Source organism: Choloepus didactylus, chromosome 1, assembly GCF_015220235.1.
Source record: "Choloepus didactylus isolate mChoDid1 chromosome 1, mChoDid1.pri, whole genome shotgun sequence".
Classification (NCBI taxonomy): Eukaryota; Metazoa; Chordata; class Mammalia; order Pilosa; family Megalonychidae; genus Choloepus; species Choloepus didactylus.
The window spans coordinates 161,285,356-161,311,687 of record NC_051307.1 but is presented as its reverse complement, the minus strand read 5'-3'; the positions used below and the strand labels follow the sequence as shown (position 1 = coordinate 161,311,687).

The 26,332-nt window shown below is 47.3% G+C and overlaps 1 protein-coding gene across 1 annotated transcript in view; it reads left to right on the top strand.

Annotated features, from left to right (window-relative positions):
* EPHB1 (EPH receptor B1) overlaps positions 1–26,332 on the top strand; it is a 452,618-nt gene that overhangs the window by 318,047 nt on the left and 108,239 nt on the right. Inside the window, 1 exon segment of the mRNA XM_037844578.1 lies at positions 9,171–9,506. Within this exon segment, the coding sequence (XP_037700506.1) occupies positions 9,171–9,506 (336 nt within the window).

The window sequence follows — 26,332 nt, the reverse complement described above, 5'->3', positions numbered from 1 at the left end:
CCTCACCTGTCTGTTCATTTTGATGCCACCGCTTTCCACCAGGTACCCCAATAACTTATTCCTACTTTCTTGATGTGGCGTCGAACAGCCCACACTATCCCCTCTTCACCATGATAAGACCTCACAATCACTACTCCCACTGTCCCCTGTTATTACAGTGTTATTTTGCCCAATGTAGAATCTTTTAGGATCTCCCTGACTGCCAGTGAGGGAAACAGAGAAGGGAGTAGGGGGCTTATGCCCCTCTCCAAGGTCCTGAACCAATGTGGTGCACACATCACAGCCCTTTCCTCTAGGACACTGGTCCAATCTTGTCCAACTGATCCCAGGAATTCTGCACTTAGTGAGGGAATGATAGGAAAAGAATTTGTATAATTCTTGGGAGGGAGGGAGGGAGGGAGAGAGGGAGGGAGAGGAAGATATTTGAACTTGGGCCCAACAGTATCATGGCTATAATGACTTCTAGAAAGAATGAAGAGTGGTTTGGTTTGACATTGTTTTCAAATAACCAATAACCAATGAAGAAACCTCAACTACTCTACTACATTTCTGACAGTTACAAACTTTCTCTCTTTTGACTTATGATGTCCTCCAACCCATCCTGCTTTCCAGCCCTGTGTGGTATATTTAAGACAAAGCATTAACAACCAGCCTGATTTGATTTACTGCATATTTTTAACCCATAGAAGAACTCTTCAGACCCCCACAGCCCATTTCCATGTCTGCCTCTGCTTCTTGATTCCTGCCTATTCCTCCATTAATCTCAATTCCCTTTCCACCTTTTCCAAGAAACCTTCTGATCCCTCTAACATGGTTTCTTTTAAGTAACTACATCACTATTTAAGTGAGCAATGGATAAGAGATGCCCTAGGAAAATCTTTATTTTAGAGAACCAATCCTGGACCACCCCACCCATGATTTCTGAGTCCTTCACTCCATCCTTTCCCCCACCATCTTTACCCCAGATGTCATTTTCTGGTCTCCCTCTCTATCATCTCTTAACCCGCAGTCCATTCTAAAGCATGTGGTCATTTTTCCAAACTATGATCTTGACTTTAATCAGCCACAGAAAATTATATCTCTGCAATGTCTTTACTCATAATACTCAGGAATCTTGAGTATCAGTGTCCTTCCTGGGTATTTCCCAGACCGTATCTCACCCATTTTTCCTAAAGGGAGGCTGAGTAGAGAACATAGTTTGCTGTAGGAGTAAAGGAGAGGTTTCTTTGCCTGCAGATGCAGAACATGGTGCCACAAGGTGACCATCAGGGTCATGTCAGTGGAGGGTAGGATGAGAAAATCAGGTGCCAAATCAAAGTCAGACCATCTCTCTGGAAGAAGAGGTATAGGTTCACACAGAGGTCACAAGCCCAGGAGATAATAAGAGGGATGTGGATGGGACTTCACAGAGCTAGACCCATTCTGAATACATAGGCCCATGCCCAAGGCTATTCCTAATAACTTGCCTGGAGGGTACAGATTGGGACAGACAGCCTCCAAGGTGCTTCTCCCAAGTGTATCTCCTATGTTGTGGGCAGGGCCCCTAGACATCATCTCTGAAAGTATTGGTCTACACTTAATCTACCTTCTGCCAAACATCTGTTACTCTTTGTGTCTGTATTGCTCACTTTGATCCTTAATTATATGTGTTCATAATTCCCAGTACTCCATTGATATGGGAGTTTTATCTCACTATTAATCACCTAGATCTTTAAACATCAAGGACCATAATTTCCATATCTTCATGGCTTTCCTAGTGCAAAGCACAGTTCTGGGTACGGGGTCTCTTCTCAAGGAAAGAGTGACTGAATTAGATCCATCTTAGATAGATGAGCAGGACAGGGTCCCAGATGATCCAACAGTAACAACACGACTACTACTAATAGAAGCTGATGTTTCCTTGGTTCCTCTGTGTACTGGCCATGCAGGTAAACTCCTTGGGCATATTATCTCATTAAATCCTCAGACTGACCATTTTTTGGATGAGGAAACTGAGGCTTAGAAGTCCACTTTCTCAAGGTCCACCAACTAGACATTAGTTTTTAACTTGGTTGCTACTGATATTTAGGGAGTCCATTAGTTGGCTTCAGGGAACTGTGGAACCCCTCAGAATCTCTGCAAAATTGTGTTTGTTCATACACATATTCATTTTTCTGGGGGAAATTTGTTGCTTTCATAATATTCGCCAAGATGTCATACACCCAATGGGGAGAACCCCATCTCTGGTCTGATGCATAGGAGCACAGTCTCAGCCTGCACCTGGAGTCTCCTGGGAGCGTGTCACCTCCCCGCGGTTCTTGCCCTCACCAGCTATCACAGGAAGGGGTCCAAGGGTGCAGACCCCGGCCGCAGTAAAGCAGAGCTAGCTGGACTAGCTCTGCCTGTTAGACACCTCGTGCCAGCCTGATATTCACTTCTAAATTCTTAGACCAGGAGGCTGGCCTTATTAAGATTCCTGATAAAGGAATTGCTTTATGGGCTTACCTGTCTTCAGTAGATTTTCCCTCTGATTACTCAGGAGTGCCCCTATTTCCAGCTTAATGCCTACAAATAAATTCACCCGATCTCTCCCACCCAACCTGTCTCTCCATTCTTTAAAAAAATCTTCTGGCCCAAATCACATTAAGAAGTGGGAGATTCTATCTCAGTACGGCAACACCTGGGCTGGCCCTGTGGCACTTGAAGGAGCCTTTTTGTTTAACCGCTCAAGGCCCCAGTGCCCACCGTGCTCCAGGCAGGCTGAGCTGACACCTCAAGAACATCCGGGAAGACACTGGAGACCCATTCCCAGAACCCAGGACCCTCCATGCCCCTCCCCCACCCCAACAGAAAACCACAACGCAACACATTTCCTGTCCTTAGCCCTTTTAACAGAATGCATTCGTCAGTAGTAACCGTGGCAACAGATCAGAGAGGCTTCAAAAAGCCTGTCTGTGTAATTAAGAAAAATGAGGAAGCAGACACGAGAGCAGGGTGCTCAGACAGGGAACACACCGGCTAAGCCCTGCTGCGGCACTTACTGGGGGCTTTTGCCGATGGAGGCAGCAGATTTTCTTCCTCTCTCCCTTCTGGCCTCTCTCCTGCTCCTCCTTTTAACGTTTTTGTTTTGTTGCCTCCATTGGTGTCCTTCCCGGGGATGTTGCTGGGGCTGCTGAGTCTGGGCAAGTCCTCCCTCGGGGGCAGGGCCCCAGTGCAGTGAGCATGGCCTGGAGAGGAGGGAAGTGGCCCCGGCACCTCCCACTAGGGAGATTTATTCTGAGCCCAAACCTACTGGTCGGGCTCTTCATTCAGACCAAGAGGGGCCGAGCTTCCTGCCTGCAGGAATGTGACTTTATCAGGCTGATGGAGCACAGACACCTGAGATCATCCTCAATTCAGCCGGCCAGACACTGGGCCCTGGGAAAAGAGACCGGAGGTCAGCCTTGTTAGGAAGTGGACTGATCCTCAGGGCTGTTTTATTTCATAGCACTTCTTCTCTGAAATCATCTCATTTAATCTGTGCTTGCATCTTTCTTGTCAGTTGTCTCTCTCCTGAATGAAAGCTCCATGAGAGCAGAAACTTGCCTGTCGTTTTTGTTTCTCCCTAGTACCTACAATAATCCTGAGTATTTGTCAAAGGAATGAATAAGTGAGTGAATGAATGGATAGTGAGTGGGGTCCCAGCATTGCTTGTGGCCCAGACTCAGGTCACCTTCATACATGTGCCCTGGCACCCGCTCCGCGCCAGTGTGCCCAATCTCTATGTTGAGCTCTGAAATGGAGACCCGGCCTTGCTCTTGAGGAGGCCAGTGGGGAAGGACACACAACAGGGTCACCATCCAGGGAAAAGTCCTTAACATTGGTTTCTGCTCCTTGGAAGGAAGGGATTTGGCTTTACTCACTCCTGGTTCAACTACCATGGGCACTAGGCCTGCCTCCATGCCCTGCCAGGGCATTTGCTCTGAAATGTTCCTGTGGATGAGAAGGGGCAGGTGGTAGCTTTCTATGAGACTCTTTTTAAATAAACATTTTAAAAAGACCCTTCCTAGAAACTCACAGCCCGCAGAACAAATGAACAGACACGGCACAGCATCTACCAGGTTGGGTTTCCCCAGCTGCCGTGGACGCACTGGATCAGCAATGGGGCAGGGCTCTCCAAACCCATTCCTCACTCACTCCCTTCATCTCACCAAAGCCTCTTAGCCCTCTGGGTCCTGAGCCATGGGCCCTCACTGCTGCAACTGCTGCTGCAAGTCCCCTCCATTGGCCCAACAGAGGGGCATTGTGTCTCACACTGGAGAGGAGTGCACACTTGTGACCTTCAGCCATCCACAGGGAGGGAAGGCTAAAAACCCAGTGAAAAGGGCTTTGCAGAACACTGCTGGGCATAGAAGTCCTGGAGACCAACCAGAAACAAGGCCCTGTTCCCCAAGAGGTCACAGAGTGTGGTGAGGATGATGCTAAGGAAGAGACCAGCACCATACCATGACGGTATATAGAAATGGGCTTACAGAAGTCCAGAGGGAGGAGAACATGACTCTGACAGGACATCAGGGAAGGCTGCTAGTGGAAGTGAGCAGGTTGCTGGGTCTTGAAGGGTGAGCAGGAGTTTTTCAAGGAGATAAGGAGGGAAAGGAATTCCAGACAGAGGAAAGAGCCTGGTGCAGAGGTTCAGGGGCATGAAGAGAGGTTAGTGTGCAGAGAGAACTGCAGGAATGTTCTTAAGTGACCACAATGTGAGGGGACATGGCCAAGTGGCCAGAGGTAGGATCAAGAGCAGTAAGACCATGGAGGACTTGAAGGACATGGATAGGAGGGTAAATATGTTGGGAAACTGGAAGTCAGAGATGTTTGAGCAGAGGGACACTATGATCCCATGTGTATTTTAGAACTCACTCTGGCAGACGAGAACAGTTTGGACAGAGGCAAAAGTGATGTTGGTGAATTAATTAGGAGGCTTTTGCAAGGGAGCAAGTCCAGAGTTCTGAAGCAGTGGCAATGGGGATAAAGAGGAAGGCAGCAATCTGAGGGAAAGGAGATAAAATTCATGGACTGTGATGATAGACCATGTATTGGGGGATACAGAGTTATGACTCCTAGGGACTGGCTGGTAACTGCACATGGTGTCAAGGAAGACAGGGACTGAAATTGCCTTCCGTGGTTTTGCCAAGGAGAAGGCCAAAGGGAAAGAATCTTGGTGGAGCAGTGGGGAAGTGATCGGGCCGCAGTTAGCTGAGCAAGGAGAGAGTAAAGGCAGCAAGTGTAGCCCCCTCTTTGGAAAAGCTTAGCTGGATAGTAAAGCTGAGAAGGTGTGCAATGTGGAAAGATGCCAGGTGAAGGTGGTTTGGTTTTCAAATGACAAACACTTACACATGGTGTGCCAGTTTGAATGTATTATGTCCCCCAAATGCCATTATCTTTGATGCAATCTTGTGGGGCAGACATTTTAGTGCTGATTAGGTTGGAATTCTTTGAGTGTTTCTATGGAGATGTACCCCACCCAACTGTAGGTGATAACCCTGATTAGATATTTCCATGTAGGCATGGCCCCACCCATTCAGGGTGGGCCTTGATCAGTGGAGCTATGTAAATGAGCTGACAGGGAGAGGGAACTCAGTGCAGCTGTGAGTGATGTTTTGAAGAGGAGCAGCAGCCAAGAGGGACACTTTGAAGAAAGCACAGGAGCTGCAGATGAGAGACAGTTTGAAGACGGCCATTGAAAGCAGACTCGTGCTCTGGAGAAGCTGAGAGAGGGCAGATATCCCAAGTGCAACTAAGAGTGACATTTTTGAGGAACTGCTGCATAGAGAGGAACATCCTGGGAGAAAGCCATTTTGAAACCACAACTCTGGAGCAGATGCCAGCCACCTGCCTTCCCAGCTAACAGAGGTTTTCCGGACACCATTGGCCATCCTCCAGTGAAGGTACCCGATTACTGATGTGTTACCTTGGACACTTTATGGTCTTAAGACGGTAACTGTGTAACCAAATAAACCCCCTTTTATAAAAGCCAATCCATCTCTGGTGTTTTGCATTCTGGCAGCATTAGCAAACTAGAATACATGGCTAAGCTGAGAAGCTGGAGTCAGGAGACAAGAGATCATTGAAGGAGGGGTGTCTCCAAAGGGTGGGAGGGATGGAAAGTCCCTCTCCCAGCCAGAACTTATCTCTGACCCTCCATCCAAGGCTGCTTCCTGAGTGGTAGACTCAGGATGTCCTGAGGATGCAATAAGACAAAGATTTCAGAAGATTGACCTCATGCTTAGCATACAGCATGCACTCAATGCATGTATTTATCATGAGTATGAAAAACAGTGGCCTGTGGGTGATGCTAGGCTGGCTCCTGTAAAAGTGAGACAGGCAGCAGTGGTGTTGACTTCTGGGAGCTTGTGGTCTGAGTCTCATCATTCTGAAGCAAACAGACATGTGCAAGACAAGCATTGAGCAATATGGATGTTAATGAATTGTGTAGTGTGAGGCAAGTCTGGCCCGGGCCAGTGGGAGCCCACGTGAGACAGTTCTGCCAGCCCTCCCAGTACCAGCTCTGTGTTGATTCAAAGAGAGATTGATGTTTATCTCTGGGCTGGTGGGTGGGGAATTCTTGAATGCTGTTTGCAAGACTTCAGTAAAAATATTTCGTGAATTCTGCCCTGTCACTAGTGTGCATGAAAGTTCTGCTTTAGCCCAAGCCTAATGGGCTTTAGATAGTGCAGTACTGATTTTCTTTCATGCTTTAATAGAATCCAATTTAATATTTGCTTTCTGCTCTAGCTGCTTGCTATTGAAGGATTCATCACACAATCCTTCCCTAGTGCCCCCCGACCTTGTTGTTATTCCCTCATTTTGTGTTGGCATTTGATTCCTGTCTCCAGCATGAACCACTTTACATATGTCCTCCTTCGGCTGGTGATGGTCCCGTGCATGAATTCTGAATGCGTTACTATCCAGAGCGGCTGCTCCAGCAAACCTACCCATTCAGAAGGGGTGGGGAGGACTTCTGGAAAGGATACAGTTCCATCAGTTAAACATTGAAGATATACAAGGCTCAGTCTTGGGATCTAGAGGCTGTGATCTGTCTGGCCTTGAGTAAGAGGGTCTCCATCTTAATTTCAAAGTTCCCACCAACCTCCTAAGAAGTACCAGGCTTTCTAGAGTTTTTCAAAATGGCATTTCAACCTTTGACAGATTGGAAGCAGCAGCCATAGACTGCTGTCTAGGGGGAAGAGGCCACCTCCATTGAATCCCTGTGGGCCTGGCTGGTTTGTAGAAGAGAGAGTCTATTCAGAGCACTCAGTCTGTTCCTGTACCCTGTTATCCTGGAGGCATTTAATGTCCATGAATCTGACCACCAATATTTGAAGTAAAATAGCATTGTATGTGAGCTTGGAAACAGCTTTTCTCCTAATAAGATCCATTAAAGACATCCTATTTCACTAGCAGGAAGCATGGGGCTATAGCTAAGAACATGGGCTTTGGAATCAGGCAGGTGTGGCTTTCCATTTTGGCTTCAGTTCTTATTGACTGCATGATCTAGAGCCAGTCCTGTTTCAGTTTCCTTTTCTGTAAAATTGAGTGAATAATTGTGTCTTCCTGATAGGGTTCTTGGGGTGATTAAATGAGGCAGTGCATGTAAAGCTGCCAACAGTGCCTGGAACACACTCTGATGCCTTTCTCATGTCATGGGGGTCAACAATGGTGGATATCTGAACCTCTCATACCCAACCCTGCTTCTTGCTTTCATGCACCAAATCTTGTGCAATGTGGATTTTCATCTGTCCTTGTGCGTTGACAGCCTGTCCTGCAGAGAGACACCCCTGCCACTATGCACATACCACATAGATCCCAAAATGAGAGATTTTCTACAGAATGCTAGGATATGCCATCTCAACTGTTGGACCTTTTGAGAGTCCAATCATATGCCCATCCCCTGAGTTCTATACCAACTGAGAAAAGACATGAGGACTCTATAAGGGTCCAAGACTCATATTTTTATTGTTATTGAAGTTGTTTGGAGAATGTGGCTCAGTCCTGAGAGCAAAGAGGTCTTCTAAATTTTCTCCCCCACTCCAATGTCCTTCTTGTTCTGAGGCAGAGGAGCAGGACAACTGCTCGCCTCCAAAGTCAAGGGCAGGAACTGCTTGGTGAGTTTGACACAGGGCAGGGTGAGGCATGGAGGGAAGGTTGTACATTGTCCATGGGCAACTTCATCCTCATGTCCTTTTACCAGTCTTGGCAGTCAGATCCATTTCCTTTCCTGGGGGGGAGAGGGAGAGAGGACAGCGAGAAGAAGAATATAACTTTATACCCAGCATTGCTTCCAAGGAGCCATAAATGCCCAGTTGAAGAGCTGAAGTAGGTGAGGGAAGAGTGACAGGATGGGATTCTCCATGTCCACCAGCCTTGCATTCAGGGCACAGCCAAGATCGTGGTCTCACTGTGCTGCTGAGGGTGACAGGACTCCATCTCCCAAGGGGTTCTTGTCCTGGCTGGAAACACAGAACCATAGATCTCAGACTGACAGAGGAGCAAGAGATCCTGGAGATCACCATGGCCTGTCCACCCCTGGACAGTCTCAGATATTTAGGCACAAACTTGCTATTATTCATTTAACAACTGCTTATGCAGGGCTTGCTATGTGCCAGAGATTGTTCTGTTTGCTTTACATATATTGATGTATTTAATCCTATTTAAAACCTCATGACATATTCACTGATATTACCCCTATTTTGCAGATAAAATGACTGAGGCACAGAGAGATTATGCAACTTGCCCTAGGTCAGATGACTAGTGAGTGGGAGAGCCAAGACTTAAGTCCATCAGCCTGGCTCCAGGATTCATGCTCTTAACCACCACACTAGGCTGTAACCTGCCCTAGGCCAAACAGCTGGGAAGTTGCAAGGCCAAGACTGGAACCTGGGTCCCTGGACCCTTCTGGCCCTTGGCACACGATTGAAAGAAGGAAAGCCTCAGCGGTGACAATTGAAAGGGGAGCTTAGAACAGCTTGCCACCTCTGTCCACCTTTTTTTTTTTTCTTTTCTCAGAATTGATGGAACACAGAGATCTGGTGTTGAGGGAGGGGAGAGGGTGAGTGCCCGTGATGAGAATGGGAATGCACCAAAAGCAGACGGAGAGATACTGAACAAGGGAGCTTCTGCCCAGCCTCACCGAGTCCTTCTTTGTCTCCTCACAGGCGTCCCATCGGGTCCACGCAACGTCATCTCCATCGTCAATGAGACATCCATCATTCTGGAGTGGCACCCGCCACGGGAGACAGGTGGGCGGGATGATGTGACCTACAACATCATCTGCAAAAAGTGCCGAGCAGACCGTCGGAGCTGCTCCCGCTGTGACGACAACGTGGAGTTTTTGCCCAGGCAGCTGGGCCTGACCGACGGCCGTGTCTCCATCAGCAGCCTGTGGGCCCACACCCCCTACACCTTCGACATCCAGGCTGTCAATGGAGTCTCCAGCAAGAGTCCCTTCCCCCCACAGCACGTCTCCGTCAACATCACCACAAACCAAGCTGGTGAGTCTGGAGGCTTCTGCGCCCCTTCTGTCTGTCTGTATGGCCAGCTATTTGCCTACCTCTGTGAAGTAACAAAGCTGCAGCCACACCCTTTCAGCATCTAATTGGGACTCAACATATGCCATTGGAAGGAAGGATGGATGGATGGATGGATCGATGGATGGATGGGTGGCTGGCTGAAAGCACTGCAAGACCTTGCAAATGAGAACACAAATGTTGCTTTAATAGAAATATCCAATGAAAGGAAATTATCAGAAATCCTATGATAAAGTCAGTATTGCCTCCATATATTATTTTTCAATTAAACTCATGTAATTCAAGAATACATTCTCCTTTAGAGCTTGCTCAAATGAATGCTACACTATTATAGAGACCTCAGATAGGTGGCAATAGATCACTCCTGATAGCCAGTATGTCCCTGTGGCATGCACAGCTCAGAACACATTTTCTTCTCTCCTCTTTACTTCTGTGTCTCTTACTCTTCTGACCTTTCCCTTTATTACTTTTCACACCTCTTGCAACAATCCATTTATTTTTACATCCATTTAATCAGTCCATACATTCACTCACTCACTCACTAATTCTTTCATTCATTTGTTCATGATTAAGAAACAATTATTTAGCATCTACCATGTGCCAAGCTGTGGACTTGACACAGTGAAGGATACAGTGATGCTAGGATACCATTGTTCCCTCATGAAACTCATTTAACAGAAGAATTTACAAGACAGAGACACAAAGTACACACCTACAAGGTGGTGTGTTCTAAGCATTATATACTGTACATGTGGTGAATACAAAGGGAGTTAGAGAAATGAGCACTCTCTCCCCCAGGGCATGCCAGGGTGTAAAGGGAGAAATGAACCCCACACCTATAGGCAGTGGGGGTCTTAAGCAATGGACCATGATCTTATTCCTAATTACAGATTTTTTTTTAATCAACACATTCTAAAAGGACAGCTTGTCAGTGGAAAAGCAGGAGCCAAGCACCTCTCTTTGCTCTCTCTCTCTCCTCCGTCTTGACCTCCTCTTTCCTGCTCTCTCATTTTCTATCCCTCAGCCTCCCCATGCTCAGACTCTTTCTGTCTCTTTTAATCCCAGGCATCTTCGATGGCAGATGATTCTTGGGTTTAAGCTGTCAGAATTGAGGAGAAAAAAAGGTGTTGTAGGAGAGCATGGCTGTCCAGATGGCTGGGTTGTTGCTCTGAGCACGCGTGTGTGTTCGTGTGTGCATGTTTGTATGTATGTGGATAGTCACGTGTTTACATGCATACGTGTACAGTGAGAAAATAAGAGTGGAAGTGTAGAAGCCTCCAGCTGGTGACCACAGCCCCGGTGCCATGGCGACAGAGGTTGTGACAGCCTGCCTTGCCCAAAGAAAAAGGAATGGCAATTTCTGCATTATGTTGAGCATGTAACATGAGCAGCCTTTGTTAGCAGTATTTCCCTTGGAGAGTTTAAGGCAGAAAACTGGCTGAAATATTTTCATGTCCCAGCTTCTGGGAATAACAATCCTGCCAGGCTGTCATGTTACGCTGGGCTTGGCTGTCTACTCTCTCTCGCTAAGCATGTGCTAACAAACCTACCACTTATATCGGTTTTCTTATATTTCTGCCCCTCCCTCCCCTCACCCTGCTATTCCCGAACCTGCCCATCTGCTTGTCTTGCCATCTGTACCTGCCGGGGCTGCAGCAGCGCCAAGGGACCTGGGCTCCTGCAAGAGGCCGTGCATTACCGACATTCAAAATATTTATTTTTATCCTCACCTCTTTGCTCCTCCACAAACACATTTCTCATACCCTTTGTCCTCCCTCTCTGGCAGCAGCTTGATTCTTAATCTCCCCTGATTTTGCCATCCCGGGCTGCATTGCCACCTTCCATTCAATGATTTCTCCTTGGGAACCCTGGAATTTTGGTGCCAGAAAGTTTACAGTTAGGGAGAGAAGGCCACAGCTGCTTCTTGGTGGCACATAGTTATTACACAACAGGAATTGAGGTACCCAGTGGTTCCTACCTGGGGGCTGCGTAGCTCCAAGGAACATGATGTTATCACCCTGGTCTGGCAAATCCACGCATGAATGCAAATTACTTTCAACTAACAGATACTATATATATTTTTAAAAAGGTGGGAACCATTGAAGTAAACGTTTGAGCTGATACCTCTATAAGCACAGTTCAGAAATATGAATGTAAGCCAGACTTTTTACAAGAGACAGAAGAGAGACTTAACTTAGGGAAGTCTCTAATGACTCAGACCCATTAAAGGATGAGGTGGATGGACCCACATATCAGCAATAGGTCTGACAACTGCCTTCCAGGATCCCCCTAAGATCTTCCACTCTGGGTGAGATCTAGGTCAGCTTCCTTCCCCAAGAACACGTGCTGACCTCATGGGGTGGCATGACCCCTGTAAGTGCCTTGGCCACCACTGTCCTTCTCTCTGGGACATGAGTAGGTCAATGGCAGATAAAGAATTTGACCAAGAGCTTGTCCTGCAATCAATCATGAAGTCAACCAGTAAGTGCTCACTGAGTGACTACTCTGTGCCTGGAAAGCTGCTCAAACTCTGTTAATGGTTGGGGTCATTGAAGGGGTCCTGATTGAGGAAGAGGTGAGTAATAATTGTTATAGTCATACCGCAGATCTCTTTTTCTTTTGGGTTCACAAAGAATTTTGGAATCTGTTGACTCATTTGATCCTCATAATCATGCTCTGACTTTGGCATCAATGTTCCCATTTTTCAGAAGGAAGTTGAGGTTTAGAAGAGTTTGGAGGATCTGGAGTTTGAGGAAGGTCAGCAGGACCCCACTCTCTGTCTCTGTCTTCCCATGTCCTGCCCTAGGAAGTGGACAGTCCCCCTGGGCTCCCCATTTCATAGCTTCTGAGCACGGAGGAGTGTTCAAACAGAGCCAGCCAATGCCATCCTGCTGAGAGGGGGCGTCATCAGTGTACAGGCTCTGGCACCCCTTAACGATTTTCTCAGTGACTCTGAGCCATAAAAGGCTTTCTCCTGCCTCTGAATAGAAACGGAAGGTGGGTGTATGTGAGGCGGGATTGGAAGGTATAAGTTGTTCCCAAATTGAACTGGATCCTGGCAATGGAGGTAAGGGTCTGGCAGTGGAGAAGGGGTTGGATAACTTGGCTGCCTGGTGGTCTTGGACTTGATCCCCAGCCTGGTGCTTCACAGACATCGGACTCTACCCGGGAGACTGCCCAACGTTCTGGACTGGCTTCTCGTTTGTTTAGGAGCTAGGCACAGCATCCGTGGCTGGTGTGCAGTTCTTCCTGGGCAGCAGGCACAGGAGTGCCATGCTCTTCTATCTCAGGGCTGCCATATTTATGCTACATCATCCTGTCCAATGGGTGCAGATAGCTCAACTTAGCTGATATAGGTACCTGACCAAAACTGTTACAGTTGTTGTCAGTCCATCAGACAAAGTCACCAACAGATTTTTCTTGACTCCAAGGGTTGTGACCTAAGAAGAGACCATAGGAGATTGTGTAATCATCTCTTGGGTCATTGGGGATGCAGAAGACACATTGGGATGAGAAAATACTCAGAGGCATGCACGACTGGGAGAAAACCAAAGGGTCTTTGAGTCCTGCGATTCAGAGAGCCTCCACCTTTTGCCATCACATCCCCAGCCCTGTATGTAATCACGACTACTCAGGGATATTGTACACTTGGAGAGCATCAAGATTGGATCCTCATCCAGTCTATGGGAAGTGGCAGAGGACTGTTTTTGAGCACCCCACATGTGCCAAGCCTCTGCCAAGTTCTTTACAGAGATAAGGTGGGTCAGATGAAGAAATCAAGGTCAGAGTGCTTTTGCAATTTGCTCAGCATCTCACAGCCAATAAATGACAAATCTGGGTTTCAAATTTGGATTTGTGGCCATTTTATCCTCAGACTCATCAGAAATCACATTATAGTGGGCTATGGAAGTTGTAAGCTCTCTCTGTGCTATTGCCCCATAGCAGGGCCACTTTAGCTGTCAGAAAGAAATGTCCATCATCTTCGGTCAGGGCTGGTCATGAATTATGCAAGTTCAGATTTATGTGAGGTCTTCAGGGATGCATCCTTGCAGTGAATACAGATGCCTTGAATTTAAAACAGACGAGATCAGGCAGAATGCTCTCTGTTCCAGTAGCCAAATGATCAGTAGAGAGGTTGTTATCACCACTAACTCCCACGGTCTCTGGCCCTTGGCCCCAGATTCAGACGGATGGCTGGATCGTTGGGCTGTCAGAGAGAACTGAGTGAATGAAAAACTTTACTTCTCTCTCCTGCCAGCTAGACTCAGAATGTCGGTGCTAGGGAAGGGGACCTCAGAGGAAATCTTAGGGGGAAAAAAAAAGACAACTCAGACCAGCACATCTATAAAATAAACTTGTAGCAAGATAAAATAAAGCCAGTGAATTTGGGAACATCTCAAGCCATAAAGAACAAATTCAAAAGCCCATGGAGCCAGGCAGGAGAGGAGCAAAGTAGGGCCAAGTATGAAGCAACAGGGAATGGTGGGGACTGCAGGGGCAGAAGAGCACATGGTATAGCCACTACTCAGTCCAACAAGCGTGGCCATTGCCCAGCACTGCCGGATCTTATAAGCTGAAAATACAGATTTAAAATGTTGACCAATAATTCAGAAATTTTAAAGTATTTGAGAGCCAAGCAAATCCAATACTGGACACAGCCTGTTGGCTGTGGTTTGCAACCTCTGATTCAGAGGGCTGGGCTAATGTGATTTATCCCAGTCTTAGCTTTGAGTGTGCTGTGTTGTTCTAGTCCCGTTCCGCTATGGGGCTGTCACCTTTCTGGCCTTGAGGAGGCCTCTTGGGCTTGTGGTGGCTGAGGTTCAGTGGGGGAGTGCTGGGGTTGGTTCACAAATGAAGATTTAAGTCTCTTTTCTGCTCCTCACTAGCTATGTGACTCATGCGAGTTCATTTAACTGCTGCGATCCCTCGTATCTTCATCTGTAACAAGCAAGTAATGATACCTGCTTCCTCGTACTGTGTGACAAGCAAATGAGACAGTGGATGGAAAATCACCCTGTAAACCATGCTATGGAATGAGAGAAAATGAAAGAATATGTTTCTGAGGAGATGTGCAGAGGCCAGAGGGCAATTTGCTGGACTTTTTCTTCCTAGGCTGCTTCCTTCTGAGGCTTTTCACTTTCTCTGTTCGGAACTGATGTCATCCCTATCTGATAAGTAACGGGTCCCAGTTTGCCAATTCTCTGCCAGGAAGAGAAGGCACCAGGAAAGAGGTTGGAGAAAGCTGTGTCCCAATGAGCTAATGATGGAGCCCAAAATCTGTGTCCCTGCCATAGGACGATGCTGCCACTCAGAAGAGCCCATCTGTCTTTCTTCATCGTGTATTTGGAGAAGCTATACTTTCCCCTTTACTTTCGTGATCGCATCAGCGCTATTTATATCTGACATTTATGTTACACACATGTATGACCTGATCTGCCCATTGCATGTGGAATGCTCCCAACACAGGCACGATCCTTTGCTTAATTTCATTTAAAAAATACAGCACCACTTTCTTTAATAGTCACAAACCCCTAGAGTCTGTCCATTTTTAAAACATTTTTAAGTTCATAGACAATTAAAGTCACTCAGATACACTACTTTTCCTACAAAAGAACTACCCAGTCCACCAATTCCTCCAAATACATCACCTGATTTGCATTATTCCTTGGTTAAATTTAGTATTTGCAAGCATAAAGAATAATCTTTGAATATGAAAAGAAATTTTATGATAGTGCAATATATTGAGCTCTTTGGAGGAAAGATATTATGTAAATCTCAGAATTAAATATTAAAACAATATTACACTGCTGCCTATAAAAATGTAGAGTGTTAAGATCCATATGCTGAAACCAGTTGATTTTTAAGGGCTATTCTCACTGGAAATTAGCAGGTAAAATTTGCTCCAAAGCAGAGAAAAGATTAAAAAGACTGGACTGACGTTAAAGAAAACTCATTGAAATTAAAAAAGAAAAGTTGAAAAACCTAAGTAAATTAAATTCTCACGTTCTTAATTCATTTTCATAGTTCATTTCATTTCCTTTTTCTCATTGTTAATTCTAGAAAGTTTATGTATATTGTTCCTTGAGCCCAGGCAGGAGAAGGAAGTTCCAAGTGGCCTCAGAGAGGTCCTGGCGGTTCCTAAACAGTTGTGTGTTAGCTGGCAAGCTGGGTAGGTAAGGCTGCTGTGATGGGATCATGGATTTTGCTCCCAGGAGGCTTGAGGTTTTCCAGTAGATCGTGGGCCCTGTGATGAATCAGACTGTCTCACTGACCACCAGTTTCATGAGGGAGGACCACCAGGTGCTAGGAAGAGAACCTTGACACATTTTTGCCAGATGCCTTTAGTCTCTTCCTGTGAGCCCAAGTATATGTGTTTGGCTGGCATGCGGTGATCAGAATGTGTCCTGGTGGCCCACAGGTGGCATTCGTGGTCCATCCCAGGTCACCAGGTGACCAGGTGTCTTCCTCTCCTGTGGCTCCAAGGAGGAAAAGTTAAGCTAGTGGTACTTAGGATGATACTACAATTCCTGATCCACTCAAGGGAACACAGTGAGACTCAACCACCCTCAGAGGTGTTTGCTCATTTGCTTGCCTAAGCACTATAACTTTGGAAATCCATTCATTCATTCAACACAATCATTGTGAAAGCTTACCATGTACTGAACCGTTGGTTCCTGCTTCTTAGGGGCTCCCATGCCGTGTGCTGCTTTCTTTCTTTTCTCTCCCTTTCTTTCTCTTTCTTTCTTTTCTCTTTCCCTTCCTCCTCCCTTCTTTCCTTCTTTTCCATCTTTTTAGTGCTCACTCTAGAGTTTGCAATATACATTTACAGCTAATCTAAGTCCATTTTCAAATGACACTAAACCACTTCATGGGTAGTGCAGGTAACTAGAGTATTGCCAGTTCTGCCCTCCTGTCCCTTACAACATTGCTGTTATTCATTTCATTTATCCACAAACTATAGTCATCCAATATATTGTTACTACTATTTTTAATAAACCATTAATTGTCAGATCGCTTAAGAATAAGAAAAATAAAATATTGTAGTCTACCTTCATTTGTTCCTTCCCAAACTCTCCTCCTTTCTTTAAGTAAGCTGTGATTCTCTGTATTCTTCCATTTCTCCGGCTTTGGGAGCAGTGGTTTGTATGCCTTGTGACCTTACCTAATAGATCTAAGAAGAGTTCTTGATTTTTCAGTTTGTTCAGCTTCTTTCTTGTCATACAGACAAGAGTGACAACTTTCAACCTCTTTGCATGTTGGACTAGAAACCTTCTTAGGGGCTCCCATTCCATGTGCCAAGCAATGTTCCAGGCATAAGGAACACAGTGGTAAACAAAATAGACAAAAGCCCATGCCCTTGTGGAGCTTGCATTCCAATCCACAGCTCTCGTTTCTGAGACTTGGATATGGAGAAAAGTGAGCTGGTGGCTGAGGTGCAAAGAGCCTCCATGTTGTACCAACCTCTCTGCCATGCTCTTGGTGCCACTCCTGCTGCTATCACACTTTCCAAAAGTTAGGATGCAAACAAATGCAGTTGCTAGAGAGCAGTCATTTGTAGCAGTTGTTGCTATGCAGTGACAGTGCCCCAGGTGGGGTATTTTTGTGTTGTTCACTAACTGACCAATTTGAACTTATGGATAGGTGCCAGGCCACATGGTGATTGGTGTGGAAATTTTCCCTGTGCCAGGTCCTCAGCTGTGGCTAGTGGTGCCTCTAACAGCTCGAGAGGCAGCTGAGAATGCCCCCATCCTGCACCCCTGCTAGGATGACTAGAGTGCCCCACAGGACCCAGGAAGCTATTTGCTCTTTTTACGCTATCTCAGGCCAGGTACTACAAGTACGTGGCTTGTGAAGTGAAAATGGGACTGCTGGCAGTGAGATTATAGTAAGTTCCATACTCTGTTCAAAGTCCAAATGAAATTGCTATAAACCTGCATTAGAGAGAGAACTTCAAGTTGTATAATGAGATAGTTGCCATTCGCTTTGTGGCCTTGGCAAGAGAGAGTGGGAGGGAGGAGGGGTTCTGGTGATCTGTACTTGTGTTCTGTCCATGCCGGAGGTCAGCTTGATGAGCAGACTGTAATTTCCCGACGACCATGTCTCACATCCATCTTATTGGCTATTGTACCCCAGAGTCTAGCTAGGTGACTGATACATAGAAACCATTCAATAAATATTCATTGATTGAATTAATAAGATATTGAATAAATGCATGAATGAGTATGTCAGTTTTAAACTGATCTCAGACATCAGCAAATGGTACAGTTTGAGCTCTCTCTGAGCTCTTTCCTTCATCAGGTGTCTCTGGGCATGGCACTGTGATTGGAGTTGAGACCCTACATGCTCCCAGAAGTTGGTGAGACCTGGGGTTTCTGGGGTGCACTTTCTCCCAAAATATGGCCCTGAAGGAGTCACTCTGCTTTGACCCGGCATGGGCAGGGACCCAGCTGCTTGAGCAAGCACAGTGGGGGTGGCCGTGATGGCGCTCCATGCTGTTGTCTGTCCACCTGCATGCTATCACCATGCCTATCATTTTCACAGCACTATCCTTGTTAAACAGGCAGGAGCACCAGGAGTTTTTGAATGCAGCAATTAACAAAACAGTAATCAAGCTAAGTGTTTAATTTCAGAAAATTAACATCTTCTCTGAGCGGATATGAAAGAGAGGGGGAGAAAAGCCACATTAAATGTGCTGGGTAAATAAAGGCAATGCTGGACCACAAATATTTTCCAGTGCAAGAGAGACTCTTTGCCTGTCCCCCTGGGCCTTAGAATGAGTTTCCTTCTGAGATCCGAGCTATAGGACAACAGTAGCTATAGAATTGAGCCTAGGGCTTAATTTTTTTTAAGGGATAGAGCAAATGCTTTTTCTGTATAGAAGAGCTTAGGAGAACAAGGGCTCAGTCATGCCCCCTGTAAGCATATCTGCCCCATAGAAAATCCCAGTGTGATGTGTGTTGTCCTTCTCTGAATTGTACTGATTGTAAGGATAATACAATGAGGCCTTATACATTTATCTTTTGCCATGTATATAGGCCGTATTTCTCCTAATAGACCCAGGGCTGCCTCAGGGACAGGACCACATCTCATGCACCCTAATAACCTCTACTCCTAGACACCATGCCCTCTGTTATGGGCTGTCCTGGCTGGCCTTACATAAGGCTTAGAGTCTTATGTAAATGGGCTGGTACTTGTTTGCAGGAATGGGTTTGCATGTGGGGAGGAGATAGATGGTTGTGTTCAGGGAGGCTGGATGGAGACAGGAAGGTGGAGAGGACTTCCTGGAGTCTGCTTTCTCATCTAATGCCCTGGATGGGAGTGAGTGCCAGGAACAGGGGGCTTAGATGGCAGGGAAGGCACTTTGTATGAGGGATACTGTGAGGTCTGAGGCACAAACAGGTGGCCTTGAGGCTCTCTATAGGGCGCCATGCCTAAGGAGGGAGGTGGCTTTGAGCCTGGTGAGCCTGGCTCTGCCTCATGGAGCCCCAGGAACCTATGCTCTCTCAGGGCCTCAGGGTTCCGGGGGAGGGCACTGGCAGTCGGGCTTAATGAGCAGCTCCCCCTGAGGGGTCTCTCAGGCAGCTGACATCTAGAACAAAGAAACCAATGCAGGAAAATGAGTAGGTGGTCTGCAAGTACGTAGGAGACATCCCAGGGGCTCCCGGAAGTGTTCAGGGGCAGCGTGAAGGGGAGGCACATTTGCTTCTGCACATGTGTAATTTGTGGAGCTGTGGAGTACCCAAGTGGAGGTATTATTTAGAAAGTTGGATAATCGGCTTCTATTTTCTCTGTGAAGAAGGAAGCAAGGTTGGTTGCTGGGAGTGAAGCAAGGGTTATTAGGGCTGAAGTTCTGAGGAGAATGGAAAAGGTTTGGCAGTGCCATTACAAAAAATGAGAGATTGAATTGACCAGAGAAATCCGAGATTTCCAGAAAGCATCCAGAGCTTATTTCGGATTGGTGATCACATATTCACAAAGCTGCTCATTTGCCCTGTTGTGTGGCTTCCTCAACAGTATGTGGCTGCTGGAGCACCGACGCTACAGGAAGTAGATGGTGGATCTATCCTGGGTTGAGTTTTGCCAGTTGTAAGCTATGAAAAGATAAAGGCAGCCCATGCCTGAGGCGATGGGGAGTCCTGTCAGTCATATTACTGTGTAGATGGAACCTAAGCCAGATAATGAGAGATATGAATAAATGAACGGGCTGATGCATTGGGTAAAAGAGGGTCAGATGACGCCAAGAAGAGTTGTAGTGGGATTATCCGAGGTTGCGGTCAGGAAGCAGAATACTTGGATGTGTGGTTTTGGAAAATGGAATAACTCCAGAAGAGGTAAAGTCCAAGTATGCCATGGAAATGGGCAGACATGGCAGAGTGGAGGAGGTGGGGGAACGGCAAGGCCAGGCTGTGGGGTACATCACTCATGGGGACGTTGCAGTCATTCCCACGATAGTGACACTTGGGGTAAAGAGGAAAACTGAGACAGAAGCCAAAATCTTCACTGAGTGGGGAGAGTGACGGTGGGAGGGAGCCCATGGGGGTCCCAAGACTCTGAGAGGAGTGGGTCAGCTGAATGGCATTTTTACAAAGGGTTCAAGAGATGGTGAGTAATGGTGTGAAATAGGCAAGGGGAAGCAAGGGGGACACACCCCACTTGAGGTGTGTGGGGTGCAAAACCATAAACCACCATCTCTTGAGAGGGCTGTAGAGAAGTGGTATCCCCAGGGGAGAGCTGGCTTTCCTTGTGGCAAGCATGGAGGGAATGCTCTGAGAGGAGATTGAGCTCACGTACTGGGGAGTTTACTGATTTTTGAGCTGCCATTTCAGAGGGCACAGAGAGTGATGTGTGTGGTGGGTGCATGGCGGGGTGTCAGGGTCGAGAAAAAAGAGGCCCAGAACTTCGTGGGGATGATGGTGTGTGGGGAAGATGTTACACCTGGGCCTTGTCAGATGGAAACCTGCCTGAGTAGCCAAAGGAGCTCAAGGCCAAAGACTGAGACCTTGAGTCCTGGAGAAGGACAGTCAAAATGTCTCAGCTCCCCTTCCCAGGGTTGGGGGCAGTGATGTCAGTCCTAGGGTGGTGGGATCCCGAGCTGCAGTAGGTGTTCAGTTGAATAAGCATGGATGAGAGCCAGGGAGTACCCAGGATGCACACCCACTGCGGGGTACCATTTGCTCTCTTCTGTGGCTTCTTGAGTGCTGGTGTTTCAAGTGAATTGAAATGTTAGAGAAACCAAATCTGTAATGTCTGTCATCCCACACCAGGTAGGCTGACAGGCCTGGGGGAGGTGGAGCTGAGCTGCATGTCCCAGCTGACATGCGAGTCCTCATGGTTATGTCCTCCGTAGCTGTCACACCCACCCCAGGGCACCTGCCTAGGACAGGCCCTGCCTGATAAGGTTTCCCCATTCCACCCCCCACATCTTTTCACATCCTCCCACAGCCAAAAGGTCACAGCTCTCAGGTGTGCTCTTATTGCCAAGGTGAAGGACCATTTCCTGATGCACCTTCTGATTATCCCAGCAGGGAGGAGGAGCTGAGGGAAAATGCCAGGTTGGGAGTGACCCAGGAAACAGAGATGCCCTCCCAGGGCTGCAAGGCTGGAATTCACCCTCCTCGTGACATGGAGCTCTGTACACCTCACCCTTGGGTGGGAGTGTTCTGTGGGGACCCTTGTTCACTCTGTAAGTCTAAGGGGTCCTTTGCTGACTCTGAGGTGTGTGGGGTGCAAAATCATAAACCACCATCTTAAAAACCCTGACTGCCTAATCCCCTCACCCCCTGCCAATGCCAGGTATCCTCAAGGGGCTCTGAAAATGCTGATTGTGTGAATTACTAAAGGAGGCCAGGAGAGAAGGATGGGCATTGATCTCAGGAAAAGGAGGCAAGCTATTTCTGGCTCTGCCTAACCTTCTGGGGACTTGGGGAAGTCACTTTACCCCTCTGGGCCTCGGTTTTCAATCTATAAATTGTAAGCGTTGACAGAAAAACGAATGGCTCTGATGTCCTTTCAAAATTTAATATTCTGCTTTCTAGATTTCTAGGTAAGTGGTTCTCAGGCTTGAGCCTGCATGAAAATCACTAGGAGGCCTTGTTAAAACAATTGTGGGGCCCAACCCCAGAGTTTCTGATTCAGTACATCTGCAGTGGGGCTCAAGATTCTGCATTTCTAACTGGTTCCCAGGCGCTGCTGATTCAGGGCCCACACTTTGAGGATGAGCAGGATCAGGTGGATGTTCCCAGTTAAGAATCCCTCCCTGCAATGTATCGGAGGTAATATCTGAAATGAGGGCCTCTGCTATAAACTTTACTGTCCGGCGCCGCCCCGCCCCGCCTCGAGTCCTCGGTCGGCCGGCGATGGGGACCAGAGAGATAAGGGGAGAGAGGGTGCGGACAACGTCTTACCCGGAGCACTTGTGATCACTCAGGACTCGCGGTGGTAAAGCAGATAAACTTTTAATGGGACTAGGCAATCATCATCTTTACAGGTTCCACCCGGGGCGAGACACCTCGGGGGAGAACAACCTCGATGCGGCCGTCAGGTACGGCTCCTTGTGGGCTGTCTCCCCGAGCTCTGCCCGGGAACTTTCTTATAAACCTTACGTATATCCAATGGGCAAACGCCACGCATACAAGCATGATTGGTGAATACAGAGGGTTGTCACATACATCACAAAGCGGAAGCAGGATGTGGGCGCCATCTTTGCACCACTCGATGGGCGGGGGGAACTCAAGGGCAGGCTGCAGCTTGTCTACTAGGCCTAATCCGGAATGTGGCTGCTCACATCTCCCCCTTTTTGTTTTTATTTTGATGCCCCAGTGTCTCCAGTGATGAATGTGCTCCCGTGGACCTAGATGGCCCACAACGTATGTTTTGGTGCTTTGGGGAGTCTGGACTAGGTCCCGGCCATACTGCGGCGGGGCCTCTGGCACCGACCAGAATGCTCACTTCATATAGAGACCGGAGAGCCCATGAGCTGGAAACCATGTGGCTCTCCTTGCAGTACTCAGTCTCGCAACTGGGGGACAAGAGGGTTAGGAGAACGGTAGCCAGTGTCGAGGGCGTCACTAGGTGTCTCTGTGCAATGGCAGGGGTCCCGTCTGGCCACAACTAGGACTCTGCCCAAGAGATCTACCTGAGACAAAAATAGGACCACTGGTGCCGATTATTTATATCCGGGATTTTGCCAAATACTTAGCTGCGAACCTTGCCCCCAAATGCCCCGCTTCGAGTGGTTGGGATGGGTGCTGGGCAGAGGGACTATAGTCATCAGGAGGGTTACAGGCAGAGGACATGGCCATCATGGCGGTAACACGTAATTGCTGTTGTCTTTGAAACAAACGCTCCAGCAAACTCTTAACAATGATCAAACCTACTAATAACCCCACAGCAAGAAGAACCCAGTTGGTCAGATTAGGCCAAGAGAACCAGGAGGGAAAAAAGGTCAATATTCCTGGCCCTCTTCCCGGTCTGCTGGGGAGTGGTCGACACCGTCGACATCATTTGACCGCTCATCACGCGAGTTGAGGACTGGATCCAACAGGTCACGTTGGGGGTTTAACGACCCGTCAGGCTGCAGTTCTTTGGTGTTCTCAGGCGACTGCACGGTTCTCACCAATCTCTCCGGTACCCACACTGGTTGGCGTCCTGGTTCCTTCTCGCGGTGATCAGTCGCGGAAGTCAAGCCACGGATCCCGGGAGCACGTCTCCGTCGGGTCGAGGGGAACGCGAATGAGGTTCCCCGTACGGGCCACCACTTGTCCGGCGCCGCCCCGCCCCGCCTCGAGTCCTCGGTCGGCCGGCGATGGGGACCAGAGAGATAAGGGGAGAGAGGGTGCGGACAACGTCTTACCCGGAGCACTTGTGATCACTCAGGACTCGCGGTGGTAAAGCAGATAAACTTTTAATGGGACTAGGCAATCATCATCTTTACAGGTTCCACCCGGGGCGAGACACCTCGGGGGAGAACAACCTCGATGCGGCCGTCAGGTACGGCTCCTTGTGGGCTGTCTCCCCGAGCTCTGCCCGGGAACTTTCTTATAAACCTTACGTATATCCAATGGGCAAACGCCACGCATACAAGCATGATTGGTGAATACAGAGGGTTGTCACATACATCACAAAGCGGAAGCAGGATGTGGGCGCCATCTTTGCACCACTCGATGGGCGGGGGGAACTCAAGGGCAGGCTGCAGCTTGTCTACTAGGCCTAATCCGGAATGTGGCTGCTCACACTTTACATCCCCAAAGCAACCCTCAACCCCTGACCTCCAGCTGCCACCCCCCACCCCAACCCACCTTGGCTTGGAACCAAACCTTCAGTGGCCAGTGAAGGAAGGCAGTAAGGCCTGACTCAGCCCCCCAGGCCTGAAGCCCACGGTTTTTTTCTCATTCACACCTCATTGAGCTCCATGACAAGACTCAACCATTATTCTACAAGAGCATCAAACTGATGCCACACACTGAAGGAAATCCCCTGGCCCCAGGTGACCAGTGTTGGGAGTAAGATAGGAAGAGAGAGGAAGGGTCATCGCAAGGCAAAAGGCGGACCAAAAGCCAACAGAAAGTCAATGTCCACAATAGGGGAAAACAATGAGAAAAATAATTAATTCTGCTTTTGCATTCATACCTGGTCTCCAAACTAATTATTTATGTGTTTAATCTACTTTGACCAGAAGTGTTACTGTGCCAAAAGTATTTAATGAGTCAGGCTTCCTAATGTAAAATTCAAGCATATTTGTGTATTGAAATGAGTTTCATCAACAGAAGGAGAACCTGTTATCTAAGCAGTAACTTCTCAGCAAAGAAAGTTACCTTCTGGAACCAAAAGGACAGCGGAAACAATTCATCTGCATGCAAATCGTTCTTTGTCGTCAGTGCTAGTGGGGCTGAAGTCTTTAGCTGACATTGAAATATAGATTTAGGATTGTTTCTAGGGATGCTTCATATAAGGAAGAAGACAGCTCACCACCCCAAACTCCTCACTCCCAATCTCATCACCCTTTCATCCCACACCAGGTAAGCTGACACCTCAAGAGGATCTCAAGAGACAACTACAGTATACTTGGATCTTTCTGTGAACCCATCAGGGGATGGGATGGAGAAATAGGAAATGAGCTGGCTTCAGGGCTTTGGAACCCTCACTTCTGATTCACCCAAAACAGCTCTGAATATTTTCTCTTTCACACTTTATGCTTCAGGGAAGCTTTTGTTTGGAGAAAGGATTGCACAGCTTAAAACACACATACACACAAAGTTTGAAACTATTAGCATTAAGATAACGTTTCAACTGGAATATTCCAGTGAGATGAGGATGATCTGAGCATCCCCAATTTCTGGGTCTACACCAAGCAGAAGTTATCTTCAGACCCACTCCATCTTCTTGCCTCAGGTGCAGGCTGCAGAATCACAACCCTGCTCCCCCTCCCCCAACTCCCCTATTCCCCCATCTCCAAGTACCTCCAATTCTCCTTTGAAGGCCAATACCCATGTTTGGTAGAACCAAGCAATTCTGTGTCCCCTTTTACTTCTGATGTCTTTTAAGGAAGAGTCTACAATTAATCCAGTAAGAACATCAATTATGTGCTCATATAAAGAAAAGAGGCTAAAAACATGACCTCTGGCTTTAAAGAGTTCATTTCAGTGACAGAGAGCAGAGATGAGTACCTGGGAAGTTTGATCACAGTGTGCTGTGTCCCAAGGTGGTGATTACAGCCCAATGAGAGTTACAACATTTAAGGGTCTTGAGTTGGGAGATGGAAAGAGGCATGCTGATGGGTGTGGCCTGGCAAGGCAAGGCAGGGAAAGTGTGTGGCTTGATCTTGCCTTTAAAAGCAGGTAAGGTTATGAAGATATGTGATCTAAGAGGGTGATTCCAAAAACTGACTTATCCTGGAAGGTGGGGAGTAGTAGGTTCCTTAGAGGGATCAGCGAGGAACAGCCTGGAATGATCAGTGGCTGCCAAAATGTTAAATATTAAAGAGGGAGTTGTACTTTTTTTCCAGTGGGGAGCCATTGAAGGTTTTTGAGCTTCAAAGTAACTTGTGTAAAATTGAGCTTTGAAAAGATTAATCTGGATACTGTGTAGTTTGAAATGAAGAGGGCTGAAAGTGGACAAGAGAGTTGGGACAGTACATTAGGTGTAAGGAGATACAGGTGGAGGGACCAGGAGAAATGCAGTGGTTAGGCCAAAGGAGCATCAGTTACCCCTGGGCCTGAGTCACACGATGAATGTGTGAGCCAGAGCTCGTTCCCTCCCCAGAGTCACAAGATCACTTTATCCTCGGGAACATGGTGCCACATCTTTTAATTCCTAGATTGCTTCCCAGAAAAGCTCCAGGTCATATAGAAACATAGGGAAACCATCTCTCTTCTGAAGCATTTATCATACCAGCCTCTAGGGAAGCCAGCTCTTAGCCTTCTCTTTCTCCAAGCCAGTTCCTATCCAGTGCTCCCACCCTGACTTAGTCAGCATGTTTATTTATTCCCTCAGACATATTTTTCAGATTAATGGTTTGCTACCCAACGTTGTCACTGGATCTTGCTTTTCACATTCTGAACTATGCCTATAGATTGATTGCCATTAGCAGCAGTGGACCCAGAAAGAGTTTGGGGTAGTTGCCAAGTCTCCTCTATTTAGTTGGGGCCAGGAAGGAGCTATGGACCATGCAGAGCACATCCTCAGAACATTTAGAAAATTCATAACGAGAGACTGATAACCCTGTTTTATGGTGGAATAATTTGAGGACCAAAGAAGTTAAGTAATGTACCCAGGATCAGACAGCAAGAAGA